The 25,821-nt window shown below is 41.6% G+C and overlaps 1 protein-coding gene across 1 annotated transcript in view; it reads left to right on the top strand.

The window, feature by feature from the left end:
• The window catches only part of dchs1b (dachsous cadherin-related 1b), an 89,689-nt gene extending 64,499 nt beyond the window's left edge, over nucleotides 1–25,190 (top strand). Inside the window, exons 7-29 of the mRNA XM_072445937.1 lie at nucleotides 858–1,094; nucleotides 2,964–4,007; nucleotides 4,077–4,264; nucleotides 4,361–4,457; nucleotides 4,657–4,814; nucleotides 7,327–7,761; nucleotides 8,078–8,373; nucleotides 9,031–9,146; nucleotides 11,159–11,398; nucleotides 12,154–12,279; nucleotides 12,477–12,686; nucleotides 13,224–13,480; nucleotides 14,174–14,380; nucleotides 14,899–15,295; nucleotides 15,995–16,108; nucleotides 16,179–16,390; nucleotides 16,990–17,144; nucleotides 17,428–17,558; nucleotides 18,073–18,359; nucleotides 19,068–19,209; nucleotides 19,833–20,004; nucleotides 20,099–20,508; nucleotides 21,023–25,190. Coding sequence (XP_072302038.1) covers nucleotides 858–1,094; nucleotides 2,964–4,007; nucleotides 4,077–4,264; nucleotides 4,361–4,457; nucleotides 4,657–4,814; nucleotides 7,327–7,761; nucleotides 8,078–8,373; nucleotides 9,031–9,146; nucleotides 11,159–11,398; nucleotides 12,154–12,279; nucleotides 12,477–12,686; nucleotides 13,224–13,480; nucleotides 14,174–14,380; nucleotides 14,899–15,295; nucleotides 15,995–16,108; nucleotides 16,179–16,390; nucleotides 16,990–17,144; nucleotides 17,428–17,558; nucleotides 18,073–18,359; nucleotides 19,068–19,209; nucleotides 19,833–20,004; nucleotides 20,099–20,508; nucleotides 21,023–23,070 — 7,679 coding nt within the window. The 3' untranslated portion in view covers nucleotides 23,071–25,190. The remainder of the gene's footprint in view (nucleotides 1–857; nucleotides 1,095–2,963; nucleotides 4,008–4,076; nucleotides 4,265–4,360; nucleotides 4,458–4,656; nucleotides 4,815–7,326; nucleotides 7,762–8,077; nucleotides 8,374–9,030; nucleotides 9,147–11,158; nucleotides 11,399–12,153; nucleotides 12,280–12,476; nucleotides 12,687–13,223; nucleotides 13,481–14,173; nucleotides 14,381–14,898; nucleotides 15,296–15,994; nucleotides 16,109–16,178; nucleotides 16,391–16,989; nucleotides 17,145–17,427; nucleotides 17,559–18,072; nucleotides 18,360–19,067; nucleotides 19,210–19,832; nucleotides 20,005–20,098; nucleotides 20,509–21,022) is intronic.
• Nucleotides 25,191–25,821: the final 631 nt, after the last annotated feature.

The raw sequence follows: 25,821 nt of genomic DNA, 5'->3' as shown, positions 1-25,821 counted from the left end.
AGTGAGTTTAATTCTAGGCATGTAATTGTAATTTGTTACATTCTCGTCATGCATACTTCTGATTCTGAGGCTGCCCCAAATAAATTGTCTGTTTGCTGTAACCCGAGTCAACATGTTTTAAGTGGGTCGGACGGTAGGGAAATTCTTATTTTTTTTACTTTGAAGGCAAAAAAAAAAAAATCAACATTTTGACATTTTTTGAGTTGGAGTGACCGCCAGGGGTGAGTCCAGGGGTCAGTCCAGGGGTCAGGCTTCAACAGTCAATGACGGAAAACATCTCTATTAAGCCGATCGGGAGACTAAATCTCACAATTTTAAGATATTTCAATCGACCTTTTGTACGCCGCTATCCTTTATTTTGGTAGCGAAGGCAAGCGGGGGGAACATGCGGGGGACACGGGCGCCGCCATGTTTGTTGTGATGACGCTGCTGGGCGTGTTTCAATCCCAGAATGCATTGCGTAAGTTAAATTTCACACCGTGATAGAGAAACACATGACAGAGGCAAACTAACTTGTAAAAGGCAACACAACGACACCTATGCGCGGTTGGTGAGTCGGCGAAATAATTGAAAAATAAAAGATTTTGACGTTTTTTCAACAAAATGCTGATTTTTTTTTCGAGTCGGCTAGTTTCATACCGGGTCGGTCGGGTTACGGCAAACAGACATATTATTTTGCTCAGCCTGATTCAAATTATTTTACTATGTGTAATTTTTAGCCCTGTAACAGTACATTTACTTGAGTACAAATTTCGAGTACTCTTTCCACCACTGGTAGTACGGACAGTATTTTTTATTTTTTATTCTAAGAAACAAATGATTTTACTTTTCCTACATCATGTTTTTATCCTCTATAGGTGTGATCTCCCTTTCCCGCTCGCTCCACGGTAAAGCCAACACGGTCATCTCCATGGTGATCTCGGCCGAAGATGGCGGCGGTCTTAGGGCTCCGGTCGATGCCAGAGTGAACATCAGTATCGTGGGAGGCTCAGTGGCGTCCCCGGTGTTTGAACAGGCACATTACTTCTTCACTGTCCCTGAGGATGTGCTGAGGGGGACAGCGGTGGGCGTGGTCCGAGCTGCTACCAGGACAGGTACACACCTTTACTCAGCTTTATTATCTTTATTTTTCAGTGTAAGGGCGTGTTTGCTCATACACAACACATGTTTAACTGTATGAGTTACTCGCTTTATTGCACTGATGGTATTGTCTATTTCTGTATGTTGTTTTTTAAATGATGTATTATACTGCATTTAATTTAGGACTGTCACTATCAGTTATTATGTAGTCGACTAGTCACTGATTATTTTTTCAATTAGTTCACTAGTCCTTACGTTGAGATTTTTCAAACACATTATCAACCAAATACAAGCGCTTTGAAGGGGGAACAGCGCCATTTAAATGCACCAATAATAATAATAATGACACAATATTTACAAAATCAAGTGTGTTATCTATGAAAATTGGAAATAGTTTATTAATTTTTGACATTTCGGTGTGATAATGCCACAGTCTGTGTTTTGAAAGGTCTTTCTGCGTGTATTTTGTAGTTTCTAAAGTCCAGAGAATGATCGAATTATGAAAATACAACTAACATTTTTTTTTTTTTATAGTTGAGTAGTCACGATTAGGCAATTAATGGATTAACATTAGATTAATGGTTGCAGCCGTAATTTCATATGGAAGAAGTCCATACGTCCAGAGTTAGAGTAAGTCCAGACGTTACCTTGATGTTTTGTGCATCGGGCCCCCAAATACACAACTTAACAGAAACTTCAACAGAAACTTACCTTTACTGACCAGAACCAGAACTCAAACACTAATGGTTCGTTCAAACGCATCCATACATAATATAAAGTGCATTAAGACATCACATCCATCAATTGAGCGGCTGGTTACATGAATTATTTCTTACTCGAGCCGTCTTGGGATTAAAATTCAAAGTAATAGCGAGAAGTCCTGAGTGAAATGTACCTGCGGTGGAGTGGACTGAAGATACTTATCTGTTTGAGTGCGTGTGCAAAGCTCTCAGTGCCTCATGAACCCTGAGTGATTCCTCTCCCCTGGACACAGGCCATTCTCCCTCACCACAAGAATGGAAATGTTCATATTGTGTTACACTTTGATGTGTGGGATTCGTGTGCACTTACCTGGGCGAAATATAAGACTGTTGGTACAGTGGTGTTATGTGCTTTTACGTCCATTCAAATATTTAGGGTGGCATAGTTTAATGGGGCTAATCTGTCTTCTCTTCTTGTTTTTGTTTTTTTTAAATACAGTGAACATTTAGTTAAGTGTGGGAATCTAACCTAATTCATCTTTTGTTTGAAGTTACAAACCTTTTACCATGAAAGTTAGAATAACAATAATGACATAATTATTGTATTTGTTTGTGGAATTTCTTTAACTATAGTGCATAGATGATAGTGACAAAAAAACAGGTGAAAAGAGGACGGCAGAGACTTTGGAATTGTATTTGTGATCACACTAGGGATGTCACGATTATTAGGTTAGTTGAGAATCGTGATTATGTAGGTCACAATATAATCGTAAAGACTAAAAAAAGTATAATTGTGAAATTTTTTAACTAAATTTGTTTTTTTTTAGTTAAATTAAAAGAAATGTGACGATTTTTGCAGCAAAATTAAGTCATTTCTGCTCAGCCTTTCCTCAAAAAAGTAAACCTAATTTCATAAAGCATGTCACACATTATTAAGAAAACAAGAATGGATGCTGCTCTTTATGCCTTTCTAAAATATAAGGATTTTATAGCTTCATGAAAAGAGAATTTAGCAACTAAATTACAGATAAGATAGAAAAAATAGGCAGAGGTCTACGCTCTAGTTATGTTTTTCTCTTGAGCTGAGTAATATCTTATTTGCACATTCAGGCTTTTCATATCCTCTTCATCTCCTTCTCGCAGTATCTGTTTCATTAAAGAAACTCTTTATGCTTTACCCAGGTGTTTCAAAGGACATCTTGTACTCCATCTCCTCTGGCGATCCTGACGGTTACTTCACTGTGGACAGTTCTTCCGGCACAATCCGCACCGCTCTGCCGTTGGACCACGAGATATGCTCCAGCCTCGAGTTGGAGATCCAGGCCCGCTACGGCTCCCCTCCCGCCTACGGGACGACCCGAGTCCGCATCACCATCTCCGACGTCAACGACAACGCCCCGGTCTTCTACCCGTCATCCTCCGAATCCTTACTTCTACCTGAAATCACCAAAATGGGCTCTGTAATCTACCGCATACAAGCCACAGACAAGGATTCGGGTCATAACGGTCAGCTCAGTTTCGACTTGGTTTCCGCTGGAGCCGCCGGCAGCAGCGGTCAGCGGACATTTGGCGTGGACCGGGGCAGTGGCGAGGTGCGACTGATCGGCGGCCTATCTTATGAAACCGTCCCTCGCTATGACCTCCAGATTGTTGCCAAAGACGGCGGCGCGCCCCAACTCAGCTCCACCTTCACTCTCGTCGTTCACATACAAGCCCAAGACGCACATGGTCCACATTTCGACACCTTGACGTATCGTGTTGAGCTAAGGGAAAACACGCCGCTCAACACTCGTTTCTTGCAAGTTAGAGCCTTAAATAGAGAATCTTCTGGAAATGGAGGTTCTTCATCTTCAGTGTCCTACCGCCTTCGACCGGATGGCGACGCCGCAGGATTCAGGATCATGCCTGATAGCGGTTGGCTCTTTGTGCGAAGTTCTTTGGATCGTGAAGTTAAGGATATGTATCTACTGACCGTCCTCGCCACGTCAGGACAAGGGGGTGTAGGGAGAACCGGCAGTGCCACGGTGAGGGTAACGGTGACGGACGAGAACGATAACGCGCCGCGACTCAGCCAAGAGAGAGTGTTTCTGGCGGTCGGGGAGAATCTCATGGTCGGGACTGGCTTCGGAAGAGTCTCGGCGACGGATAGAGACGCAGGGCTAAACGCTAGGCTAACGTACAGGCTGCTGCATCCGGATAAACACTTTCAAATCAACGCGCAAACAGGTAACGCTAACTTCCATCTAGTATTTTCTAATAATGATTGAAAGTCTAATAACTCGAGTTTTCCTCTAGGTGAGATAAGTACCCGTTTGGCATTGGACAGAGAGCAGCAGTCCAGTTACCAGCTGGTCGTGGTGGTCCAGGATGGCGGCACGCCCCCTCGCAGCGCCACGGGGACGGCTCACGTCACCGTCCTGGATGAAAATGACCACACACCAATGTTTACTCATGTGCGGCCAGAGCGAGAACTGCTGCTACAGGTAAGACATAGATATGAACACATAAACGTATGTATTAGTACTTCCCGAGGATGGAACACGTAACTACTCTGCTACTTTCTTTTCTTTTCCATGTAGGTCAATGAAGGACTTCCATCTGGATCTGTGATAACAACACTGACAGCCAAAGACCCAGACGAGGGAGAAAATGGCACAATATTCTACTCTTTATCAGGTCGGTGTGTTTCCATTGTGACAAAGGTTTCACAAAGTAGTCGTCTGGAGGAGATTTCTGAACTGAATGAATTGAGAAAACCTTCTAGGATGAAAAGAGAAACCTCAGATGTTTTCTCACTTTTCAACGCTTTAGGTATATTCTCTTTTTTTTTTACACCTGATTGTACTCATTCATTTACATCCGCTGGTCTCGACAGGCCCCAGAGCCGAGCGTTTCTCCCTGAACCCAAACAGCGGTGAGCTCCGGACCTCTTCTCCTCTCAGATGGGCCGAGCGCTCGGAGTATTCCTTCACCGTGACAGCTGCAGACCACGGGACGCCAGGCCTCAGCTCCACCTGCCAGATACGCATACAGGTAAACACAGCACACTGTACGCTCTGGCCTCGCCAAACCTCTCTAGCAGATCGACGGCATTAAAACAGATCAAATCATTTATATAGCCTCATATGTAAAGGCCCTGTGCATAGTTTCTCTAGTTTTCAAACAGCAGTAAAATGACAAACCGCTTTTCGATTGTAAAGTGGAATTTATCATTACAAAAAATATACGTATCAGTCTTTGTAGTGGATTTAAGGGAGGCGTTCTTCTTTCTCTCTTTACCACAGGGAAAAGGTTTAGTACAGGGCCTTTAACATGATACATTATTAAATATAATACATCTAAATCTTCAATATAGTGCCGTTTACATTCTTTTATACATGGTGTGCTTCACTTGTCTCACCTTAAATGTAACTCTCATGAATTGCAAAAGACATTTACAAAATAATACGGAAAGTTAAGAAGGAAATTAAATCTTTGCCTGTCCAAACAAGAGATATTTCCAATCTACTTCCTTCTTCCTGCTCCAGGGGTTGAAGAGGTAACCAGAACCCCATAGTCCGCGGGAGGCTGGAACTTGTCTGGACTCGGTTACAAATTTGGACTTTCTTCAGGCCCTGTCCTGCATATCAACACGTTCAATCAGGAATTTACAAAGTGTGGAAGTGGAAGTGTTTTTTCAGGGTGGTGGTGTGTTTTTGGTCCACTGTTTTTGATATGATTTGATTTGAGAGTGGAAAGGAGTCGCTAATTACAATGGGTGCGCCCGCTTTCGGGACTCGCTGGCATCATATATTATGTGCTTGTGTAACGTTGAGATTAGGCAGAAGGGGAACAGGCACCTTGGAATCAAACGCTCCCAGATGAGATTTGATGGAATCCAGCTGCGTCAAATCACATCAAGAGGAAAAGTAATGCGTTGAAGTACAGACGGTAGCTGCTTGTAGGACATATGTGCAGTGAACGTAAAAACATAAGGGTAACATTCCACCATAATGATTTTTGAGATAACATTTCACAAAGCAACAGGCTCGTGGACAATTTTGGACATAACTTACTTAATTTAGGATGGCAATTAAACAAAACACGACTTAAACTGGTGCTAAGAAGTCAAAATATGTCCGTTAAGTGGATGTAAGTGTTGTTATGAAAGTGAATGAAATGACTGTAATTCCTCTGGATTATTTGAATTATGAAATGTTTTGTTTCATTACCTTTCATTTTCTTTATGTATTTAATAAGGACAATGCCCATGAATGAATATCTGTATTGAACAAATTTAAATGTGCCGGATTATAGCAGTAAAGCTAATTTACAACCGCAGTTAAAAAACAAATACAACATACAAATAGGAGATTAGTGCAAGGAAATGTGATTTATATGACTGGGATATAATGGGATGGAGGTAACATTTGTAAATTCTAATATTTATAGACAACTGTTTGGATGCACAAGTCAATTCTATGTATATAAGCACATAATAAGTTGACATTAGGTGGCATAATAAGACCTTTAGATTGTGTATCCAAGAGCACAACAGGCTTTGAATAACGTGATGAAGTTTCATGCACAAGTTGATAAAATGCTTTAATTATCCCTAAGTATTTCTCTCTTTTACATCATGAAAACCAGCAACTTTCCCTTAGGCCGACACTAATTGAACGTTCGTTTCTTCAGCCCATCCCATTGACGCTGAATTACAGCTTGTTAACATCTCTGTCCATTTACTGTCCACGGACCACTTTGATCTGTGTCATATGCACCGATGTTTAGAGTCAGTTTAGTTTTTGACACGTATTGAACTGTTATCAAACCAGACGCGGCTACAGCACATTCAAAACGCGCTTATCGTCAATTTGACTTGGATAATTTAGTCCCATCACAGTCCCTATAATGTAGTCATAGTTTGCAGGTTTTTTCTTCTAACCTCAGTGCTGGTATGTGTATTGGCAAGCTTGTAGGTAATGTCTTCATGCACAATTCCACTGAGAGTAATTTCAATAAGCAATAAAACAGAAACAGACTATAGCACAAGGCTGTGTTTAGGGATGGGCTTGGAATGAACCGATATAGATTCATTGTCTGTGAAATACAATAGGAAACTACATCCAGCAACATGACAGTTTTACTATTAACGCACACACAAAATTGTACAATTATTATCCACATTTTGACATACAGCCCACATTTAGTCGACATTGTACTGCATGTATTCCTTTGTTCTTTATGTTCTTCCTGGTTTTATTGCTTTGACTATTCAATCTTCACTCTTGCCTCTGATGTAACTATAGAGACAAAATGTTCCTTAATTGTCGCTTGAATCCAACCCACAAACTGCTGCTTCCCTTAAAAAGAGATTATCTTTATTTCAGAATTTCCTGTCTGATGCGTGAACAATAGATTATGGGTTTCAAGTTATTTTAATCTAGGTCCTCTTTTTTTAAATGGTCAGACGTCTTGAAAATGCACCTATACAAACTAAAATTTGGACTTTTTGAAACTGATCAATACAGCCACTTATAATATGGTTCATCGTGTCTTCTTTCAGGTTCTCAGTTCTTCCAAATCCAACCCCAAACCAAACGTGCTGTCCATGATGCTGAACATCGTTGAAGGGGCCCCGCCGGGCTCTGTGATTGGCTCGGTGCGATCACATGGCCAGCACAACTCGGTGGAGGGTCAGGTGACTTATCTGGTGGTGGGAGGTACCGACCGCGACGGGACGTTTATGGTGGACCGGCTCCGAGGAGACGTGTACTTGGTGAGGGAGTTGGACTACGAGAAGGGCTCGAGGTACACTCTCCAGGTGGAGGTGTCCGACTTCTCCCAGGCGTATCCCAGCAGCCACCTGGTGCAGCTGGAGATCTACGTGCAGGACAACAACGACCACGCCCCCCACTTCACACAGGACCCCATTTCTATCGTGGTCCAGGAAAACACGGAGCCGGGAGCCTTTGTGCACACGTTTCAGGCAATAGACCAGGTTTGTGCTTTTTTGTGTTTTGGCACATTTTTTACATTTAAACAGACAGTAGCCGTTTATTGGTGTATTTTACTTAGTTTTTATTCACTTATTTCATGTCGTTCTGAAACTTATTGTGTAGGTGACCAAAACTTGGGATCAGAATATGTTATCTTTGATTAGAGTACGTCTAATTGTTAATAAAATAAAGGGGGAAAGACGTATTGCAACTCATTTTTATTCACATCATTTGTAAAAAATAGAAAAAACACTTGATTGTACGAATATTTCACACGACAAATAACTACTAATCATTTACTTCCTGTCCACTTTTCAGGATGGCAGCGGGCCCAACAGTGAACTCCGTTACTCCATCGAGCACCAGTGGCCCGACACCGCTGACCTTTTGATCCTCGACCCCGTCTCTGGAGTCCTGACTTTGGGGCAGAGGCTGGACCGCGAGACCACGCCCTCGCTGTACCTGGTGGTGCGTGCGACGGATCAGGCAGTGGACCCGTCCCAGCGCCGGTGGGGGTCGGTCACTGCCAGGATTTTTGTCAGGGATGAAAATGATAACGCCCCAGTCTTTAGCTCCCCGTCTGCGGTCAGCGTCATGGAGGACCAGCCTGTGGGGTGAGGACTGGTCATATTTTGTGGTTCAATGTCAGATTATGATATTGAAAGAGCATTAGGAATCGGTTAGCGCATTAGAGATTGGATGTAATTCATTATTTTAGGCTGAATGTGCTTAGTCAGTTGTAAACAGAAAGAATGTCCATATAAGGCATTAGCAGAAAGAATAATAAACAAATGAACTGGGTCACTAATTTTAGAAGTTTAGAAGTCTTAAAATATCCATTGGTTTAGTTTTATGCTGACTGGGAAGCCATTGTGATGTGATGACGCTTTAGGATATGAATAATAAATGACATGAATGAATAATAATCTGCAATATTAAACTTGGTTCCACATACAAATGGTTTATAGTGACTAAATTGGTAGAAGTATGCAAAAGTTAGCATCACCAGTACCAGATAGAAGAAGGCCAAAGATAAGAACAGATCTGTACCACAGTGGGGATATTTCAGTGTTGCAACGCAAAGTTCCCAAACAGCAGAAGAATAAAAAAATACGCAGTCAAAAATCAAGATGAATAATAATTACTACGTTTGTTGGTGTAAAATAGCAGGAAAAAAACAGTTAAAACATTACAAACCAACAACTTAACTTCAAACAAACAGCACTCACTTCATAATCGTTCATGTCGTTCTTCCTTTCTGTTCGTAACAGTTTTGTGATCTTGTACGTGATGGCGCGAGATGACGACGAGGGCGAAAACGGCCGCGTTTCGTACCGCGTCCAGACGGGAAACGGCGCCGGTCGCTTCAGCCTCAACCCCAACACTGGTGAGACTTTTCACAGCCTGAGATCCAATCGAAAACATATCATAATGTAATAATATTATAAATGGACTCTGTGGTTAGTGAGAAATCCCATAAATATCCAATTTGCACCCCATCAGTGATGTGCGAAGAGCAGTATAATTTCCTCGCTGAATGATTGAACACAAGCTGAAATGGTAAACGTGTGATTTCATTGTGGATATGTATGATTCATAGATGATTGCGAAACTGACAAACAAAACAATATTTCCATTCAAACTTAAATAAAGCATATATGATGGCTGCACAAACACTCACAACAGACTACTTGGAAATGTAACGATCTGGATACATCTGTCCGTGGGAACCATACTCTTTGGGCTGGGGAGGTAATACCGCCTTTGATACCTCAGACATCCCATTACAATCTCTTCATCGCAAGCGCCGGGCGACTCGATGGTGTGGCCGTGCCTGATGTTCACTGAAATGAGATTAGGCCCAGAGTTAATGCATGTTCCAGATGGCACCAAGTCTTAGCCATTAGAAAATCGGAGTTCACTTTCCCATGTTGAACTTCAGGTTAATAATAGCCGTAACAGCGGATTAGCATTTTGCGAAGACATTTACCAAACCACTTTGCTAATGTGTGGTGTATCATTAGCCCGGTTAGCGCTCTAAATAATATGTTTTCTCTGCCAACGTGAACTTGTGTTATTAGAAATTACAGCCGCACGGAGAATTTCAAAGGCCACTTTAAAGTTTACGGTCTTTTCTCTTGTGGTTTTGAAGTATATGTTTTATTAATGCCATGAGAAGATTCTGCCCTTTGCATTACTTAGATGCTCTTATGGATATTTATACAGTTTCTAAGGAAGATGGTTGATCACAACAAAACTGTCCCGAAAACGTTTAATATATTTTTCCTTTAACCTCAGCCATCAGAAAAACATTTTTTTTTAGCACCCAGTCCATTTAAAATCCTTTTTATACAACAAACTGGGACACGGAGAAATCTGTCTGAACTTTTGCAACTTTGTTATATGAATATTTAAATATATATAAAAACTAAATCACAAAAAAAAATGTTATTATTTCATTCAGAGTAAAAAACTGTCTGAGAGGAAGTAACAATACATTTCCAACCCTATATTCACATGTAGGTTAATGTTAAAGTAAAGTTAGTAAAATACTGCCTGTTATTGCTGACACAATCCAACTCTGGTAGAATTGGCTTCATTATCTTAAGAGGTTTTAACAGGCTCAAGTAATTCAAATAATGTTTCTTTTTCTCTATCTTACAAATGTATCGTAGACCAGACTAGAACAAAGCAACAGATGTCATGGCAAGTTTGATACAATAGCAGCATATTAAATCACCCATATTTCACCCATTACTTTGCTTCAAGTACTCTACCAGCTTCGTCCGTACAGTACTTTACGGCACAGGATAAAACCTTTCATATTCTTCCTATCTGGAATAAGCAAAGTCCTGCAGACGCATCAAGGCTCCAAAGAAGTCTCTCCACACTTGATGGATGTGTTTGGCATTCGAGCACATTTGTTTAACCTGGACATTATTGGCAGACACACACTTTCCTATCACTTTGGCTGACCTCCTTTGTATTTGAGGTAAAGTCAGGGTTGAACATGTAATAAATTCAAATGAAAGAAAAACTAGTTAATAGTTTCTGTAGCCAAGCTTATATGCATTTTAATGACTTTCAGGTTATTAGGCTAACCTTTTTGCCTTGTGAATTAACCATAATAGCATTTGAGCTCTGTTTGGAACGGTCTGTTTGTGTTTTTTGGTAAATCTAATTATTTCTATAAAAAAATAAGTTGATGTGAAACAGTTATTTTGTCACGAACCTCAATTTTCACTGGAAAGTCCCATAAAAAGAGTAAAATTGCTTTGTTTTACTGCGTCTTACGGCTAATCCCAAATGCCTCTCTTGGGTAGACAAAATTGCGAGTTTAACGTCATAACCTAAACACACCTAAGCAAACGTTTTAATGATTTTCTCTTCCATTCTCAGGCTCTCTGTTCATCCTCAAAGCCTTGGATCGGGAGGAACATGAGGTGTACAATCTGACCGTCGTTGCAGAGGATCATGGGATACCTCAGCTGTCCACGTCTCAAGTGCTGAGCGTCCACGTGATCGACGTGAACGACGAAGGCCCGGTGTTCGAGAGGGCGGAGTTTGAGGCCGTCGTCATGGAGAACAAAGGACCGGGGACCACAGTGTTGACCGTCACCGCCACAGACCGCGACCAAGGTAAGTTTAAGCCTTTTTACGACAATCTTCACCAAATGTGTGCTTCAAGGGTTTGGGTCCCATATAAATGACAATGTGGCTAAATGGAACTGAAATGTATCATGTTTTTGAATGGGACAAAAGAACCATTTTTGTGTTTTCATAACTTTCACTCTACGTAATCATAATCTTGTTTGGAGTGCAAGAGTGACGATATAAAACTCTGTAAATCTGATGTAAAAGAAGTTATGGTTCTCATTGTGAATGTTTGAATATTTGAAAGGAGTTGTTTTTTCCGCTTAATAGAGACATATGCTACAAATGGGCAGCTGTGATTGGGCCGTACCAAAATCAGATGGTTGTATAATGATATATAATAGTATATATGTATGTATAATAATAGTATAATAAGAGTCTGTATAGAAGTGTAGACCATTTTGTTGGATAGGGTTAAGTGTGGATCCTTTCAGTCGACCTCAAACTACATTGGTCCAATGCGGCATAATAGAATAATAGATCAGCTTTAATGTAATCATCAACTTCATTGTGTATCATTAAAGAAAGGACAGTCAGAATGAATGTGCAGTGGGAAAGGCAAACTAAGCTGTAAACTGTTTACAATCGACGACAGAAGCTAAGGAGCTAATGCGAGCCAAATAAATGTGGTTAACAGCTCACACAGCTTGTGTTTGTGGAGCCTAATAGGATCTTATTAGTGCCTTGCTGAAGCCACATTGGTGTCTTTAATTAAACGTTGTATATTGTTTTTAACGCAGGCTCTAATGGTCATGTGACGTACGGAGGGGTGACCGAGGAGGGCTTCCTGATTAACCCTGTGACCGGAGTCATCACCACCACCAGAGAGCTGGACCGGGAGCACCACGACCTCTACACTCTGACAGGTCAGGTTCTTTAGACAAACTATGGATTTACAAGGGAAAATACTTGGACACAGTTGCTCAAACATACATTTGTTGATGATAATTGAATTGAAATTGTATTATTAATTTTGATAATGCCATAACCGTGGGACGTTCTGCATGCAAGACTATTTTATTCTCAATATGTACATAACACGTTTTGTCCATTGTCTTCTCAGTTTATGCCAGGGATGGAGGGATGCCATCGAACTTTGCCAAGGCGGTGGTCCGTGTGGAGGTGCAGGACGTGAACGATAATGCCCCGGTTTTTGCAAAGCTGTGGTACGGTCTGGAAGTGCCCGAGAACCAGCCTCCTGTGGAACTGTGTATGCTCAAAGCTACAGATCCCGACCTGGGCCTCAATGGAGAACTGGAGTACAGGATCACGGGTAAACAGCATTTACATACTTATATACAAATGTCGTCAAAAAAAAGAGTCCTTTGTAAGAACTGTGCGAAGGTTTAAGTTGACATACTGGCACTAATGGTATGAAAAAATATGGTTATAGGCCATGAACAAAATGATTAATTTCAATTTGTTGAAGTTATTCTGTATTTTTTTTATAATATTGTAGGATGTTGACAGATCTTAAGAACTACTTTTACCATCGTGAGGGAGTTTTAGGGTTCAATCCGAAAGATTTGAGAACACACATCTTCTACTATAAAAGATGTTTGTGTTTTAGTCCGGGCCTTGGCAGAGCTCTGTGCTTATTGCAGTCTGATGTATAATGTTGTACTCTGATACGGCCTTCTCACTTCATTGGCTTTTCTTTACAAACGCTCAACAACAGTGGGTCTGGAGTCAATTCAGCCACATGTGCAGAGTTGGCATTGCCTACTTATCCCCCTTTCTTCCATCTTTCATCACTCATTTTACAAAAACATCTTGTAATTCTCAGTCTTTTTTTCCCCCTTGGCCTCAGGTGGAGATCCAGATGGAGATTTCCAGCTCCACGCCAGCACAGGAGCTCTGTCCACGTCCCAGGCCCTGGACAGAGAAACCACCGCCGAGTACAACCTGGAGGTGGTGGCTACAGACAAGGGCAGCCCCGCTCAGAGCACTACGGTCACGGTCAACGTGCGAGTGCTGGACGTCAACGACAACAGCCCCGTGTTTGGGCGGAGCAGCTACACGGTGGAGGTGTCCGAGGATGCGACAGTGGGAACACCAGTTTTGGAGGTACTGCTGCATAAGGATCGACAACCGCAAGTCATAAAAGTGACCAAATTGCATTAAGAACAATGGAGCTCAATCAAATACAAATGCCCCGATCTGTGCTCCAGTAAAGACAGATTGGAATGGTCAAAATGAAACGCTATGTGCTCTCTGCAAACAATTGTAAAGCATTTTATCCACCGCGTCACCGGGAAGTGCACTGTTAGCATGCTAGTTGTTTTTAGCAGTAGCATAATGGCAAAACTCTGCTCTGGCCTCTGAACGTTGTGAAAAGCGTTTTCAAACTCATCACAGTAAATATTTAGGAAGTTTAAATGCATTAAGGAAGTGTGGAATAGCTTTGGACCACTGCAAACTTAAAATTAACTAGTTTTGTTCTCCACATTTTTAAATACAGTACTTTTAAAGTCTCTTCACACGCTACACACTCATGCTTACATTTTGTCCCGTCCAATAAAACCCTCTGGATATTTTTATTTTATTTCTAAACACATCTATAAAAGAACATACTTTGCTTTTTAAAATTGTATTGTATTTCATTGTCGCAGCAACAGGATCACACAATAGGAAAGATGATGAAGCCACATTGAACGTTGGATTTGTTGCCAATTATTGTAGTCATTCATTACAGTAACTAATGACTCACCTCGTATTCATATTAATAAAGCAATATTATGATGTTCTTCTCATTTCCAGGTCAAAGCCACCGATAAGGATGAAGCGTTTAATGGAAAAGTCTTGTACTTCCTGAGCAAAGAGGCACACGGTGCGTTCACTGTGGATGAAAACACGGGACATATCATCACATCTGCCCCGCTGGACAGAGAGAAAGTGACCACGTACACTTTCCAGGTGCTCGCTGTGGACCTTTCACCGGCCGAGCCCAGGAACAACTCAGCTCAGGTAAAACATGGGAAATGATATCTATATTCACGTATTCAACTTTGCACAGTGACCACACATGCATAATATGAGACTATACCCACAATGCACTATAAGTTTAAACCATTTTTTAAATCTGAAATGTGTCTTGGACTGCAGTAGAGAGAAACCCACAAGAGCAGCTGGAGTCTGCTTGTCAATCGATCACAGTTTCACCCATGTCAAACTCACTTAAATCTTTATTCTTGCCAATGTTCTCCTGTTGCAAAGACATTCACTTTGAAAACAAAATGTTCACTTGTTTCTTCATCCAGTAAATTCCACCCACCAACAGTTGCGTTTTTACTTATGCCAGTAGTCACAATGTTTTGCCTATCCATGGGTGTCAGAGTGATGGAAAAATAGCACCATTTATACCATTAACCATTTAAAAAAGACCTCAGAATGTCATCCATACTTGGAAAATGCCTGTTATTGAACCCTTCCAATTGACAACAAAACAGATCCTAAATATATTCCCATTTTCCCTTTATTTCCAGGTTATAGTCGCAATCACGGACGTCAACGACAACGCCCCGTTTTTCCTCCAGGATCCGCTCATCATAGAAGCCTCTAGTAAACGTAGCCAGCGCGTTTTGGCCACAATGAAAGCCGAGGACAAGGACTTTGGAGCCAACGGTTCTGTGTTTTACCGGTTTGCCACTCCCGTCAAAGGCTTCAGCATCAACTCTCTGACTGGGGAGATCCAGGCCACAGAGCCACTCACAGCTCTGACCCAGGCCCAGAGGACGCTCATCGTGGAGGCCATGGACCAGGGCAGCCCGGCCCAGTCGGCTCAAGGCGTGGTGGTCATCTTTGTGAAGGAGGTGCAGTACAGTGGCATTCGCTTCTCCAGGAACGCCAGAGATGTCAACATACAAGAAAACGCTGCTAGAGGTTTGATTTTTTCTTTTTTTTTTTATGAAAAAAATTGAACTGTTCCATATTTTTATTGGTGATAATAAAACTAGACCATACAACCAAACAAACAAATAATAATAGTCATGAATAACAAGTGAATGTATACCTTTCCATACATTTCATGATGAATAATGCATTTTTATATTTTTAAATTATATAATGGAATTCCACAGCCATAATTAATCAAGTTAATTAATTAATGCCCCACATTTCAGTAATTATTAAGTTAATCAATTTAACGATATAATTGCATGTTTCATAGTTGTTACAGTAAACATACATCAAGCAATGACTGAAATATCATGATATTAAATCATCAGAAGTCTCACAATAATAATATAATAATAATAATAATAATAATAATAATAATAATAATAATAATAATAATAATAAAACAATATATCGAATTACACGCTTCTTTGCCTAATGCAAAACTACTGATGCTACATTTCAGTGCAGACAACATGAGTGACATAACTGTTATTGAGCACTTTTACAAGTTAATTATTGACTTAAAGGCTAGTCAAAGTATGTTTAAAGGAAAAAGTAGTATCTCTACAATTTTGTTAACCTCTCCACAATATGGTAATATTGTACGGCATTTCATTACATCCCTATATATCATATTATGTCAAAAAAACATATAATTTAAATATACTCTAATCCATGTTTCAGGCACTGCAGTGTTCCAGGCTGTGGCTCAACACCCAGACGGGACGAATAGAGACATCAGCTACAGCCTCTTCAGCGGAAACCGAAAGCAGTCCTTTATAATCAGCTCCTCAAGTGGTAAGTTCTCAATTACTTATGTCTCTCTACATATTTGACCCTTCTTTAAAATGACGGGTTCCTCTTCCAGGTGACATCACAGTGGAGAGCTCTCAAGGCCTGGACTTTGAGGACTCTCCCCGGCTGCGTCTCGTGGTGAAGGCGGAAACGGTCACCTCCACAACCTTCATGGCCATAAATCTGATCCTGCAAGACGTCAACGACAACCTGCCCCGCTTCCAGCTGCAGAACTATGTGGCCTACCTGAGAGAGGCCCACGGATACGAGCAGCCCATTATACAGGCGAGTTAGACGGGGGGAATTATTTGCCATCAACATTATCTATCCATCTACATTTGGAATATCGAGTATATTGTTTATAGTAAAAAAGCTACAACAAGAGCTGAATGTTCTAAACTTTCAAATAAAGGTATTATGTGATATTTGTCTGATAATTAAACCTCAACTCATGCGTTTAAAGACATGTTTTAACATATTTCTGTTGGGTTGGCACACTATCGTCTGAATATTGGTATTGGGATACTTTTCAAATATTTCTCAAATGTTTTTCTCGCTCTGGCTCAAGCAAACGTAAACTGAGACAATTGATTTGCCGATTTGATTTGACAACCTTAGAATGGTATTATAAAACTACACTGATTATAGTGAAACTGAAGAAGCACATGTCTAAATGTTGAAATTGTAACTTTTTTGTACTTGCTTAATTTATTGAACGCACATCTGTCAGAATATCCATGAAAGGTTACTACATTCAGTTTTCTTTTAATCAGACGAATAAACAGGAGATGTAGTTTGCTTTACTTTTTATACTTCTGTTATATTGTGTATGATGTATAAAATGAAGATTCAATGACAGAAATCCTCCCGTGTTTGGTCTCCAGGTGGTGGCCGAGGACGTGGACCAGGGCTCTAACGGTCAGGTGACCTACTCTTTCCAGTCGGCAGGTCAAAACGTCGGACTGTTTAAAATCGACCCCACGACAGGAACCATCACCACGGCAGCCATCATGGACCGCGAGATCTTCAACCAGACCAAGTGAGGACAGATCCGCAGCAGAAATACACCCGCATAGTGTGCTTTATGTTTCTTTACAATGAGGCGTGCCATGATGTGAAGTCTTTTATATCACAGAGTTCATCTATTGACGGGAAAAGTTTGATTTAGCACATTATAAATCATACTCGGTCAGACAGAGCTTGTTGAAATAGCCGGCGAGGAAATGGACATAATCTGCGGAAGACAGAGGCCGAGAATACCTGCAAACCAGATGCTCAAGACAGATGGATGGATAGCTTTTTATTTTGCTTTCTTTCCACAGGTTGGTGGTCACAGCCACGGACAGAGGGTCTCCGCAGTTGGCCGGTTCAGCCACACTGACAGTGATTATAGTCGACCAAAACGACAACAGTCCCACCATTCCCCTGCCCAAGGAAATACGCATCCCTGAAAGTAAGTGCAGGAATATAACTTATAAACTGTTTCTCATTTTATTTTGGAGGCAAATTATTCATATTCTAAAGCCACAAGGGAAATTCATTTGTTTTCTTTTTATCTATGTTCAACAAAATAGGTAGATATAAAGCTTATACATAATTAACATGATAAACATATTGTAAAGTAAGTATTTTTCAAACAGACATTCCTACAATATAGAGATAAATAGAGTTTCCTGATAAACTTGAGGCTACTTTTGTTTCTAAACCATTCAGTTTTACCTATATAAATCTTTGGGGAGATGTAGCCTACTATTGTTTTAATGTCATGTCAAAGTTACCATTCAGGCATTCCACATCCACAAATAAAATAAAATAAATACTTCAACTTAACTGAAAATACTAGAAACAATTAACAAATCAAACTACTTAAAAACTGATCCAGGTCCATCATAATCCACATTCAAAAGCAAATTGCCCCAGTCAGATATTATAAAACCGCATTAACTCACCTTCGCTCTGTTCCCCAGACACCCTGATCGGCACGGAGATCACCTTGGTAACGGGTAACGACGTAGACTCCAGCCCGGCCCTGTCCTACTCTCTCAGACTGGAGCCCGCAGCGATGGGGCGGTTCGGGATCCACCGCTTCAGTGGCAGCGTGTCACTCACGGCTCCTCTGGACTTTGAGGAGAAAACCTGGTACACACTGACGGTCAGAGCCTCGGACAGTCGCCATGACACCGAGGCCAACATCACCATACTCGTGGAGGACATCAACGACAATGCGCCAACGTTTACCAATGATCTGTATCAGGTAATCATCCAGCCATTTGAAATTTTAATATAATTCAGACTTATATACAAAATATTTAGGCCAGTGCCAATTCACTTTTGTATGGAATAGGTACTTAAATAATAAAAAGATATATCAACATCCAAACCAAGAACATTTGGGCTTTAACTTTAGTCACTACCGTGGGTGATACATATTATCAGATGCTCTTTTCTGTGTATATTGCGTTCATTTTAGAATATTTCCAGATAAAAGGCTTGAATGTCAGTGGAAAATCTTCATCCCCAAAGCCATCGGCTCTGTGGAGCTTCTATTTGTGCACGAGAAAGAGAAGCTCTGCAAATAGTTGGAGCTTTTTCGCACGCTTTCACACGCTTTTCACACGCTTTTCACACTCTTGTGCTGGTTTGGTCCCTGAAGTCTGGCAACCCTGCACACACCACATAAAAACTAAAGAACTAAGAACTAAACCGAGACTGGAACAGGACAAAACCAAGTCTTTGTCAGGACATCAGGCCAAAAGCAGAAGACAACATAGACATTTTATGTATATTTTTTGCAATCGGTTTGTATTGTCGTCATGTGTGTAGCCCACTGAATTAATCCAATCAAAATATCTAAACAACTGAAGTTAACCAGGCTTAAAATTGTGTAACGTCTCGGTTTATTCTCTCATAAATTAGGCCTATCGTATTGTGATGCTAAAACATTAATATCTTCCCTCCTCAGGTGACATTGCCCGAGCACACCGCAGCAGGAAGTGCAGTCGTCACTGTAACAGCCACTGACAGAGACTCGGGGGACAACGGGCGGATCACCTACAGAGTCATGTCATCCACACAGGAGGGCTTCTACATCGACCCCAATAACGGTACACGGGACATGATACTCTATGACAGTTCAGATGAATATTTTAGCTGTGTCATGGCTGCGCAAAGGCAAACCTATCATTCAAGTAATGTATTGCAAGTGACCCATAGTTATGTAAAATTACTCTCTTACCCTATTTTCTTATATTGAAAAGCAAAGTGTCCCATTGTTAGATCATTTTTAATTTTCTTTTGTTAATTATTTGTAGGGATGAGACACAAGATTGGGTCCCAAGAACGAGATCAGATGAGATTTTGACATACAACATATATAATACTTCTTCAGTTCAGTTGAAGATTTCGGCCACACATGTATTATATATTTCTTGCTGTCATTGTAGAAGTGCTTAACTCACCTGCGCCTTCTTTTTGTAAACACATGAGGAACACAAAGCTCACATGATCATTCTCTCAGTTTCATCTTGCAAGGTCTTATTACACAAATCTGGTCCCAACTCTAGTAATATTTTTTTTTCTGTGTAATTGTCCACCTTTGGTTGGCCCCCAAATATCCCCAGATATTTTGAATACAATGTACTAATATATTTCTTGCATATGGCATTGTTTTATCCGGTAAACCAACATAGCCACGGTTGAGTGACTCGGTTGTTCTCGTTAAACACAGGGACATTGTTCATCAATCAGAGAGCCGAGTTCGACCCTGAACGTCCCTCCGTCAATATTGTGATTGAAGCTCGCGATGGCGGCTCCCCTTCACTGTCTTCTCTCACGACGGTCCAAGTCCAGATCTCTGACGTCAATGATAATGCTCCATTGTTCCACCAGTCTGAGTACAGGTCAGCCAAAAATGAATTCATCCATGTATTTCCCGCTGTATTATGCTGTCACCTCGAGAGCCGTCAGCTTTAAATCATTTCCATTCCTCTGCAGAGCCACCGTGTCCGAGGACAGCGTCCCGGGATCCACCGTTTTGACCTTTGAAGCCTTTGACAGCGACCTCTCCCGAGAAAACTGCGGCTTCGACTTTGCCATCGCCAACGGGAATGACGGAAACGCCTTCCAGATCGAGAGCAGTGTTCGCTTCCTGGAGGGGCGGGGCTTCCAGACTGTCGGGACACTGTTATTGGCCGAGGGACTGGATTTCGAAACGAGACCGCTTTACAATCTGACAGTGGTGGTTTCGGATCGCGGGGTCCCTCAGAGGAGTTCGAGTGTGGCGGCCGTGATAGCCATCGGGGATGTGAACGATAACCCGCCGGTCTTCAGCAGAGCGGACTACACCGTGGCGCTGAGCGAAGGAGCAGCCGCTGGCACCGAGATCATACGGCTGACCGCAACAGGTGAGCAAAACTAATATTAATCTTACTGGCAAAGGTGAATCAAGGTTTAGTTCAGCATAAGACACCAAACTTACGCCAGCTTACTATTAGATTTACAGGATTTCATTGTCTCCTGGAGAGTTGTACATGATTCAAATGTACTTTTGTGCATTTTGTCTTTTTCTCAGCATGTGGTTTGCAATGTCTTTTTTTTTCACCCTGGCTATGATATGTTGAACTGGAGGTTTTGCCAACTGTTTTAGCTCTATTCCTGTTACACATAACACATAACTTATCATAGAGGAAAACATTTTACAGTGTTTTGGCATTCTGATTTGAACTGAAAAGCTTAACTACCAGGGAGCTTTTACCAAAATAAACTGTAATGTTTTCAACACAGGCGCACACATCTACAGATACTACACCATTCTTACTTTTGAAAATTAAATATCTTACAAACTATGTAACTAAAAACCAAGTCTAGTAGTTAATTGGGGTGTAAGTATTTAAACAATTACTGTATTTTTCTTGACAGATCCGGACTCCACTCCCAATGCTCAGATCCAGTACACCATCAGCTCTGGGGATGAGGTGAACCTGTTTACCGTGGATCAATGGACCGGAGCTCTACGACTTCAGCGGACACTCGATCGTGAACACCAATCCACTCACATTGTCATTGTTCAGGCCTCAGACGGACAGGGACACTTTGCCTTGGCCCCCATCACTATTGAAGTGAAAGACGTGAATGACAATCACCCGTATTTCCCTGTGGAGGTCCTCACAGCCAGCATCAGGGAGAACCAACCAGCCAACTCCGCAGTGACCGTCCTCCACGCCATAGACCATGACACCGGCGTGTACGGCCATCTTAAATACTTCATGATCGAGCGAGCTGGAGTGGGCAGAGACAGCTTCATAGTGGACCAAAGTACAGGAGAAATCAGGAGCAAAATGTCGTTTGATTTCGAAAAGATCAACTCGTTCAACTTTGTGGCGTTAGCTGTTGACACGGGTAACCACTCTGCCACTGTGACCGTACAAGTTTTTGTTACTGGCGAAGACGAGTACGACCCACTTTTCTCGTCGACAGAGTTCGCATTTGAGGTCCCAGAAGGAGCTAAGATAGGGCAGAGCATTGGGCAGGTCCAGGCCAACGATGAAGACGGAGGAGTTGACGGGATCGTTTTGTACTCGTTACCCACCAGCTCACCTTATTTTGATGTCAATAAAACCACCGGGGTGATCTTCTTAAAGTTGGACAGTACTGGTAGCGCTAGCAGCAATGCTGGTTCGGGTCGGAATAAACGAGAAGCTAGGCTCATCAATCTAGACGTAAAAGCTCACAGCCCTCTAGATTCCTCCAGGACTACATCCGCCCAGGTTGCCATTGATGTCAGCAATACGAACTTTGGCCTCGCACCTGACGTCAACATTTTGCTAATAATCATCATTGCTGTTTCTCTTGGATTCATAGTTTTACTAGTGGTCATGGCGGTCATTGTTTTCTTGGTGAAATCCAGGAGAAGAAAGAAAGAACAGGAAACGGGAAACCGAAACGTGGCATCTGGGACTGCCATGCAAAAGCTTGACGAATGCAGCTCCGGGCCGGGGGAAAGAATTTATCATCAAACCTTGCCGGGATACGTTGCTGACCAAAGCGGGGCAGGAGGCGGCCCATACCCTAGAGGAGGTTCACTTGATCCCTCTCATTCTAGCGGCCGAGGTTCAGCCGAAGCAGCAGAAGACGACGAAATAAGAATGATAAACGAATACCCAAGAGTGGCTTCCATAACTTCATCCATGCAAGAGCACATCTCGGCACGAGGTCCAGATTCCGGTATCCAACAAGATGCAGATCAGTTATCCGACATCTCCTGCGAGCCTTCCAGTTTAGAAGGTAGCACATGGTTCAAGGGGAAGAAACTTGGAGGTAGCCTTAGTGGGACACTGCTTTCAGGACAGGTGCCTGTGTACAGAGATGAAGGAGGAGGGTATCTCGGTGTGGGACGTGGACTCAACATCTCTCTCCCAAAGGATTACGCCTTTCCAGAAGACGGCAAACCTTCAGTGGATGGGTCTCTTACCGCTATAGTCGCTAGTGATGAGGAGCTAAGAGGAAGCTACAACTGGGACTACCTTCTCAATTGGTGTCCGCAGTTCCAACCTTTGGCTAATGTTTTTACAGAAATCGCTAGGCTCAAGGACGAAACCGCTCAGCAAACGCAAAATCCACGCCCACCTTTCCAACCTAAACCCAAAATAGATACTAAATCAAGAATTGACCCTCCACCACTTATAACATCAGTGGCTCATCCTGGGGCCATGTCAGTTCCTCCAAAAGTCCCTGTGATTGGTCGAACGTTCCCACATTTAGCATCTCTACGACGGTCTCCCATCAGCCACGAGGGGTCAATATCATCGGCGGCCATGTCTCCAAGCTTCTCCCCGTCCTTATCCCCATTGGCTGCAAGATCCCCAGCCGTTTCCCCTTTCGGGGTCAACCAAGGGCCATCAGCATCTATGATCAGCACCAGGGAGCCCTCAATGGACCAGAGTCCGGACCACGAGATGAGAATATGAAGGATTTTTGAAGTGTTTGTATTTAAAGTGTACTTTTAGACAGACTGCACAGTAGGAGCTTTTGCCTCTTTCACAACTTTGGAATGTATGGAAGCTCTATACGTGACGAATGGACTATGAAAAAACTTGGTGCAAAGTTCCCAAACTGTCCCAGCTATGGGTCTTAGGCCGGACATAACTACAGGCAACATTTGCGTTTGGAAAAACCTTAAAACCTGGAGTGCCTATTGAGAATCCATGTCTATGGAAGACATGCAGCCTCCTCTTAACGACTGTTGGCAGTCTACTCGATCTCAAGACGAAATTGTAAAGAACTGTATGTATATTATTTAATTGGAACTTTTGGAAAGGTCGCACACAGCTGACATTTTTCAAGTTTCATTGGAATGTATGGAGTATAATGGACTAAAGCTGTTAATGAAGGAACTTTTGTGCCATGTGCCCAGATCGAGGCATTTCAAAGACTGCCTTTTTTGTTGGTATAAACTCGACAGTATTTCTCTTTCCGTGTTAATGGACTACAACAGGGGCGTGTAGGCTGACCGGACCAGTCTGTGAGCCCATGTTAGTTGTGACGCAGGTCTGCTGAACTGAACAGACAACGTGAAGGATGCACTTTCCATGTTGGACAGTCAGAGATCCCTTAGCTGTAGATAATGTAGTTTCCATGTTTTACCTCACTGGCTGGCCAGAGAGAACATCTCCTCTCTTTTGGACATGTTACAGCTTCTACCTTATCTCGTGGCTGCTTTTGAACACTGCTCTGACATTACAGTGAACAGTATTTGAACAATTTGTTCATAATGATACACATTGCCAAGCTTCAACATCAGTGACGACTAATGTGCCCCTTATCACCACAGAGGACGTGTATTTTTACTTTATTTTTTATATATTTTTATATGAAAGTATCAGATCTCAAAACAGCAGTATTTCGCACAGAGAGAATTGTGTAATTGCTAATATGCATTTGAGTATGTATGAAGCCTCTGCTATGTACTATATGTAAAATATTCAATTTTTAAAGTGTTCTTGTTCTTGTGTGAGTGACAGAAAAATATGTTTTGATCCCTATTTATACAAAGATGGATTCTGTATGATTTTATGTACTAGAAATTGTTTGTCAAATTCTCCAACAGATGATTTGTGGCGTCTTCAGCTCTTGTTTCACCCTCTGTTTTTCAGGGACTAAATGTCACCTCTGTGTCTTTGGAAAATAGTGCTTCCAAAAATCTTTTGAATTGGTTTGTAAACTAACACCATCAACTGTGAAGTTCATCTCAGCACAATAAAGAACAAATGTAGACTTATGGGCTCAAAGTGGTCAAAATCACAGTGAATTTAAGTGAGTTTTTGGTCAAATGTAACACACAAGACAACAAGAAAAGTCAATGAATGTACACTGATTTACCAGTTCAGTATTTCATATATATTTTACTAGTTAGTATCCTACGATTTTTGATCTTCACCTAGGAATGTTTGAGTGTTTGTGTTAATGTGACAATTGTCTGGTAACTGACAATTGTAATAAGACTATGCCTACTTTTCCCACAACCCACCACCCCCGATTGAGAGGCGTACACAGTATTTTTTGTTCCCATATTTATATCAACTAAAGCTGTAGTTCAAAAACATGGTCTTTGGACAGGCCATTTACAACTCTATATAGGCTGTGTCCACACTCGTATGTTTTCATTTAGAAATGCATGAGTCTTGGTCATCATTCACGTCCATCACACACCACGCTGACATTTAAGAAACTATATGGCCAAGACAAAGATTCAAGATTTATTTTTAAAACGTGTGTGGTGTGAATGGACAAAATACAGTAGACGCATTCCCTGTTCAAACAGTTTAAAGTCAATAAGCCGTGTAGGGATAGTATTTTCACTTTTTCCATTTTACGTCATTGAGGTGTGGACATGTAATTTTGGTCAAAAATTGTCACGAAATGCTACTAAGCACAGATTCAGGTATCGTTATCAATGTGTACGCTGTCGCTTTCTGGTTCAATTGGATTTCACTTGTTCATGACTGTCTTTGATGGTTGATTCACAGAGCTGAGCTGTACATGTATTTAAAATGCAAATAATAAATTCCTACTGATCTCTTTTGACAAATTGCCTCACTTGACTGTTGTTATACTTGGAATCATAAGGATTAAAACAGGCCAACTGAATGTATTTTTTTGGAAAATACCTCAGACCAGATTTCACGCCAGGTTTCAATCATCAGCGCTCCTAGCTCATATAAAGTAATATCATGTGTGGCTGAATAATTACAAATGTTTATTCCATATGGCGCGCTGGCCTGTTTGTGGAGCTGCAGCAATTTCTGCCTAATTTGGCTATAATGTACAGGATAGGGGGAGATACATGGTTTTGGACAAGATGCAGAACAAGCCACCCACAGAGAGGAGCTCATGAGACGAGTCAGAGCAAGAACAGCATGGTCTGGTAAACACAACAGGAAGGTGCTAAGCTGCGGCGTCCAACATCTGTCTGTTAGGACTTCAGCATCTGTGGTTGGCAACATTAGCCAAGAAATAACAGCAGGATGCAACTGTAAATATATATATAATAAACTACCAAAGGAAATATGTCTGCAAATGCATTCTCATCAGTGTGGAGTTCTGAATTTCATCAATATCGATCTCTTCAGTGACACCAAGGCTTCCCTCTTCCCAAAAACGTCTAGTTATTTTTCCAACCCTGGAGTTCTCATGAGCAAAATGGAATTCACCCTGGAGAG

The sequence above is a fragment of the Eucyclogobius newberryi genome, unplaced genomic scaffold, assembly GCF_026437365.1.
Source record: "Eucyclogobius newberryi isolate DKJ021-1_F unplaced genomic scaffold, fEucNew1.0.hap1 SCAF_15, whole genome shotgun sequence".
Lineage (NCBI taxonomy): Eukaryota > Metazoa > Chordata > Actinopteri > Gobiiformes > Gobiidae > Eucyclogobius > Eucyclogobius newberryi.
Note: the sequence above shows the minus strand (reverse complement) of the source record. Positions and strands in the feature narration are given on the sequence as shown.